The sequence below is a fragment of the Anabrus simplex genome, chromosome 1 (genome assembly GCF_040414725.1).
Source record: "Anabrus simplex isolate iqAnaSimp1 chromosome 1, ASM4041472v1, whole genome shotgun sequence".
Taxonomy (NCBI): domain Eukaryota; kingdom Metazoa; phylum Arthropoda; class Insecta; order Orthoptera; family Tettigoniidae; genus Anabrus; species Anabrus simplex.
Window position 1 is genome coordinate 1,742,404,382 of NC_090265.1, and position 6,651 is coordinate 1,742,411,032.

General features: G+C 39.3%; 1 protein-coding gene across 1 annotated transcript in view; it reads left to right on the forward strand.

The window, feature by feature from the left end:
* LOC136882558 (arylalkylamine N-acetyltransferase-like 2) overlaps nucleotides 1–6,244 on the forward strand; it is a 50,128-nt gene extending 43,884 nt beyond the window's left edge. The window contains exons 2-3 of the mRNA XM_067155136.2: nucleotides 1,125–1,338; nucleotides 5,240–6,244. Of these exons, the coding sequence (XP_067011237.2) occupies nucleotides 1,125–1,338; nucleotides 5,240–5,676 (651 nt within the window). The 3' untranslated portion in view covers nucleotides 5,677–6,244. The remainder of the gene's footprint in view (nucleotides 1–1,124; nucleotides 1,339–5,239) is intronic.
* Nucleotides 6,245–6,651: the final 407 nt, after the last annotated feature.

Genomic DNA, 6,651 nt, shown 5'->3' on the forward strand with positions numbered 1-6,651 from the left:
ACGCCGACATTAGCGCGATCAGATCCTCAGCGAGTGGCTTAACGTACCTGCACAACCTTGCGAACTCACTTTCTAACCGAATCCGGGTGGTTATCAAGTCCAGAGGCGGAGTTAGACAGTATTAAATAATGTTTGTAATGATTTCTGCAGGGGTGACTAGTTTCCAGTCAGCTTATCTCACTAAGGGTCGGTATTATAATGAAGGTTTAAACTGAAGATTGAGTTAAACTGTAATTTAAGTTTAAACCAATGTTGAGTCTTATAATGGCCGGCCTAATTTAAAATTAGGTGAAGAGGGAAATAAACGATCTTGGTAGCAGTGACTTGCAAGGAAAAATGACTATCGATAATGTTTTGTTTACTTCTTGTAGGTAAAATGGCGGATAAAAACAATAAACGTTGTCCTAATTTTACGTGTAAGGAAAATGAATTGCTTGTGCAATTAGTACAGAAATATGTATATAATCCATGAAACAGTGGCCTTATGAATTCCTATGAAATCTCCCATTGTAATAAACATACTACCGGAGGTATAAAACCGCAATGCTACTAGTAGCTGACTGAAGGGTTCTACAGCATGATTTCTGAAATAGAAGGAAGTTATTTTATTTTCTAAACTTTACACTTTTGATATTCAAACAGTTCAAAAAGTAATTTTTACATTCTTACCTTTTCGTTGCATGTTTTATTCCAGCACCGATTTGCTGAAATAGGGTTATGACAGTCTGTTTTGTAAGCCTTAACCTATTTAAAAACTGTTTCGTTCCATATGTGAAAGTGACGTGACCTTGCTCGAAAAACTCGTGGTGCCCCTGGGCGTTCAATAATTTAAACCACTTCTTCATCATCGCTTAGTATTTCTTCAAATACCTCTTCGAGATCTATTTGTTCTGCCATGTTGTAAGTTGATGTATTCTTAAACTTCAGTTTAAACGGTAGATGAGTGGCAGTAAAATTAATCTCTAGGTAAACTTAAGATTAAGTTTTATAATACGCGACAAACAGATAAACCGAAGTTTAAACTGAACCAACAGTTTAAACCTCTATTATAATACCGGCCCTAAGTATGCCTACAAGGGATTAATATTATCACATCAATTTCATGGTTCGTCTTGTCTTTACAGATGACTGACTCTTACACAGTAAGAGTGGCCGAGATGCAGGACTGGGATGATCTAAGCGCCTTCCTGAAGAAGGCCTTCTATCCTCAAGAACCTCTGTCAATATCCCTGGGAGTAGCACATTGCCCTAGTGAAGTCGACATTGCCAGCACCATGAGACAACTCGCAGAAAGGACATCGTTAATAGCTTTAGACAGCTCCACTGGAAATATAATTGGTTTGTATATCTCCTTTAGCTTGCCATTTCATACTCAAAGTATAGGAGTACACAAAGTATGTGACAATCGACAGGCCACTCTTTAGTCTGAAATTGCTCCCAATGACTTTCATACAGCAGTTCATAAATAGCCACGCATCAGAGTTTCACAGCACTGGTTAGCTGAAGTTTAACTACCAGATCCGACGTTCCCTGTGCAACAATATGTAAAAACAGTACTGGCCTTTCTGATGTATTTCTTCCAGAACACTTTAGTTGGCAGTAGATACAACAGATTCAGAAGAAACACGACAAAGTGCAATAAATCTCATATTTGTTGCGCGTCACACATACTGAATATAATTTGTATAATCTGCATACTTGAAAGTTCACATCGTTAAGTGTCGAGGAGACACCTTGCTATTCTATTAACCACTAGCTACATACATGATGAGCTAAGATCATTACATCATGTAACTGTCTCGACTATAAAATGTATGTATTTAGATTATAATTTGTTTTAATCGTATTTTGTGCTTTCTTACATTACACTAATCATACATCTTCTAAACGCTATGTGAGAGCAAATTATGGGACTTTCCGCTCTAAAATTGTTATTAGCATAATAATCCGTTAACGTTTATCCCCTTCTCTAATCGCTGACAAGTAACATTCTAAAATAATTGCAGGGATACCTAAAACCTACTGTTTTGTTATAGTCTATCTTTATTCTTAGAATAGTGTGTTGTTTTCTATTACCGTGTATCGACTACATTGAATTGTAATTGTTAATACCTGGCAGGAGTGAAAGTATTGAACAGGGTCTTTCAATAAATATTTCGGGAGGTGGTAATAGGGACCATTTTGAGTAAAGAATGTCATTTAGTTAGTGATGTTTTATTTTACCTGGCAAGATTAAGGCCTTCAGGCGTTCTCTTTCATCTAACCAGGCACTACTATAGACGCATATTACATTGTATGACAATACAATAATTGTCCGACTCCTTGGCTGAATGGTCAATGTTGAGGCTTTCGGTTCAGAGGGTCCGGGTTCGATTTCCGACCAGGTCAGTGATTTTAATCGCGTTGGATTAATTATTCTGGCTCAAGGACTGGGTGTTTTTGATTTTCCAACACTTTCCTCTTCATACTGAGACAACTTTACACTGCCAACCACCACAAAAACACGCAATAATAATTATATCCCTCCATATAGGGTTTGTTATTATTATTTTTTTTTTTTTGCTAGTGGCTTTACGTCGCAAAGACACAGATAGGTCTTATGGCGACGATGGGATAGGAGAGACCTGGGAGTTGGGCGTTGGAAGGAAGCGGCCGTGGCCTTAATTAAAGTAGTACAGCCCCAGCATCTGCCTGGTGTGAGAATGGGAAATCATGGAAAACCATCTTCAGGCTCACAGCCGCGCACCCCTAACTGCACGGCCAGCTCGCCCGGTAGTATAGGGTTGGGGTCAGGAAGGGCATCCGAACGAAAGATAGGGCCAAACCCACATGTGCGGCACAGTTCGCACCCGCGACCCCACAAGTGTGAAAAAAAGCTGCAGAAGAAGATTACATTACAATAATTCGATTGAATACAAATTAAATTAATAATACAAAAATGATGAGTGATGAAATTAAATTGAAATAAATGATAACTAATATGAGGTAAATTTCTGAAAACGAATATCCTACATGTAAAAAAGAGGGTAGTGCATAACATTGAATAACATTTCGAAGATAAAACGATTAAGAATCTGAAACTAATCTTCTACCAGGGCATCCATGAAAATAGAATGGTTGTGAGTAGCAGTATCAAGTTTTCACATGATCGTTATTGGTGAATAAAATGTCTCGAAAGTGATTTTTTTTAAAAGTGCGAATAGCGCTTGACCGTTCCACTCACGACAGCCAATTACTGTGAATGAATGATCGGAAATGGCAGTTCTATGGGCAGTTAAAGCAAAGATGGAATTATTAGTAGATCTAGTGTTAAGACTGTGATAGGACGGGAGATATTTGAAATATGAAGTAAGGTAAAATGGTCATGAAGAATGAAGAACTTCATGGAGATGCACAGTGCGACGGATTTTTAGTCGGCACCAAGATAGGTGGTAATCCCAGAAAAAGATCTCCTATTTTTTTATAAATACAGAACTCCGTTCGTGTGGCTGTTGTTCACAATATTGTGAATGTTTCCCACGCTCGCATATTAACATGCGCACGCCGCAGTTATGCACTCAGCCTTGGCTTGGCAGCCGTTGAGAATGGAGCTCCCGTTGGCTGTTACCGCCAAGTGCGAAGTGCGCACAGATATTCGTTTTTCGAACGCAAAAGGTGCTGTACCGATTTAAATCCATCCCCAATTGAAGAACAAAGGAGGGGGAGACCATCAATTTCTGTCGAGACAGTCGTGAAGGTTGAGAAAATCATGCGTGAAGATCGACGTATCACCTTGGATGATCTCTGCACTTTGGTTCCTGAGGTTTTCTGAAGCGCCGCTCACAGGATTTTAACGGGAAAGTTGAAATACCGGAAGGTGTGCACAAGATGGGTGCCTTGTATGCTGACTGAAGACCACACTTCCTGAATAGCATGGCGGCGAGCTGGTATGACATGGGCATACGAAAACTGTCTACAAAAATGCATCGACCGAAATCGTGATTATGTAGAAAAATAGCTAAATGAGCAAGCTGAAAAATGATGTAAACCCTTGTAAAAATTAACAGGTGTGTGTATTTATAAAAAAAGTAGGAGACCTTATTTTTGGGATTACCTTCGTATGAAGGAGTTACATGGTCATAGTACCGTAGGTTACAGACGTATCTCACACATGCATTTTGACCACGTTGGAATCTGCTCAATAACTTTGCGCCCAGCGTCTCTATAAATCGCATCACAATAGTCGAAATGAAGTAAGTTTAAGTTTTTCGGGAAGTAAGTATTTATAATGCTTTTGCTGGCGGGACCTAGTGTTTACAGTGCACTATGTCTTCCGGTATGGGCTAGAGCAATCTTATTACTTTCATTGATATGTCTCAGCTTTACCCTTGGCTTTGACAAAATGAAAGTGACTGAGGTATGAGTGATGCTAGTAATGCCATTCATTCTGCAGCCAGTCCCTGCTATGAATGGTGTGAAAATATTGCTCATAGGGTAGGTTGTTGCATGCATTTCAGTGGGCTTGGCAGACATATGTAATAGCAACTTCTGGCTCGGTAAGGAAAGCAGCGGGAAACTACCTCACTCCTCATTTCCCTAGTACGCCTCTTCAGTGATGCCTAGGCCATCTATGACAGCTGATGGCGGAGCTGTTGAGGATCCAACCAGCCTTCGGGCTGAGGACTAAATATACATACAAGTATTTATAGACTATCCGTGCGTTTCCAATGACGTTACCATCGAAAGTTTAAACATGCGTCCAATGTGCAATGTGTGTGGAATTACAGCTGTTTGTAGGGTATACATACTAATCTTACAATGATTATTTAAGACACACAAATCCCTTTTTGATGCATTTATTGGTGCAAAATCCCTAAAAATGTACAACTGTTCAGCACAAAATTACTTTTCGATTAATGTATTGATGCACAAACCTATATGCACACGCACAGTGCAAGTTGGGCACATGTTTATTTTATTTCTTGAACTCGAAATAATCCATTTTTCTGTCTCCCGCCGTATTTACTATTCCTCCTGAAACATTATATACACATAAATGGGAGTGTAATAGCCATTGCTACATATTTTTAATCAGAGATATGAGATTAAAATCTCAGGGAATTTAGGATGAATGTTTTACCATATTCTCGTAGCATCAGAATAACAAAACCTGGCCTAACAATCAAGTCAGGGATCCCAGAAATAACCCAAATAAGTTTTAAGATTATCATTTTAACCACAATCAACTAATTATTTGCAGGTTGCTGCATATGTGGTGAGATTCGGCCATCGGAGGAGGATGCTATAGCTGAGGAAGCAGCTTCATGCGAATGTCCTGCGTTCCAGAAAGTCCTACAACTGTTGGCCACCATGGAGAAGAACGGTGGCCATTACTGGAAGACGTCAGGCGTCAACAGTGCGCTCGCTGTGTATGCTGTGGCTGTGGATCCTGACGCTAGGAGGCGAGGAGTCGCTCGCGCGCTTTTAGAACGCGCTCGGTCCATAGCAAGAGAGCGCGGTTACCAGTTGCTTCATGTGGACTGCAGTAGCGCCTTCTCCAGTAAACTCATGGAACAGATGGGCATGGAGTGCGTTTATTCTCTGAAATATGAACATTTTAAGGACAGCAGTGGACAGCCTGTCTTTAAACCGCCGTCTCCGCACACGGAGATGCGAAAATATATACTAAAGCTATAGATATAAAAAATGAAATTCCTAGAAAACTATAGAGAATTGTGCCGAGTAGTGTTCCTTGCGGCTAGTTCATGTCCATTATTGTGTATGGAAATCGACTCCTTTCTAGTCATTTTTGCTGTAATGCACGCATCATCTCCCGAGACACAAACTTTCAGCTGTCTCTGAAGACGTTGATGGCATATTTCCGTTGGAAAATAAACCGTAATTTGTGCTTAGAATGATCATAATGATGTTGATATTATGATGCATTATTTCTGTTTAGAGAAATGTGTATTTATAAGATTTAATTATATGTGAGAATTCCCTTGTCATGTGGGTAGAAGGGTCATTGAAAAGTTTCCTTAGTCTACATTCATAACAAGAAAGTCCGTGCATGTGCTATCGAATAAATGTTGACATAGTGCGCAGTATTTGACAAGATATATAGAGAATAATTCATGAAAAAAACTGCCAAAAAGTCATCCGAAGTCCTGGACCAAACTTTGTCGGAGAAATAACATGCTAAATTAAAGTATACAGATTTATACTAAAATAATTGAGCATTATATATCCCCATGTAATAATCATATAACATGGGAACGTTTCTGGAAATTATGACAATCATACGCTTTTACAAGACTGTTCAGAAATGTGCAAAATAAGTCTACGTGGAATAATTTTGAAACCAAATTCAAATTGCAGTGTATCATCATCATCATCATATTATTATTATTATTATTATTATTATTATTATTATTATTATCCCACTTCCAAATACGGTCTTGGGTGTCAGATGTATCATAAATGTAGACTTATTCAGTATTACCACAATCTGGCGTTTATGTTAGCATCATTCAGAGTATTACAAAGCGTGATTGTACCACGGTATCCTGGCCGTAATATATATATTGGCCACCCCTGAGAACCATGTGATCTTGCCGCGGTGGGAGGCTTGCGTGTTCCAATGAAGCAGATAGCCGAGCCGCAGGTACAGCC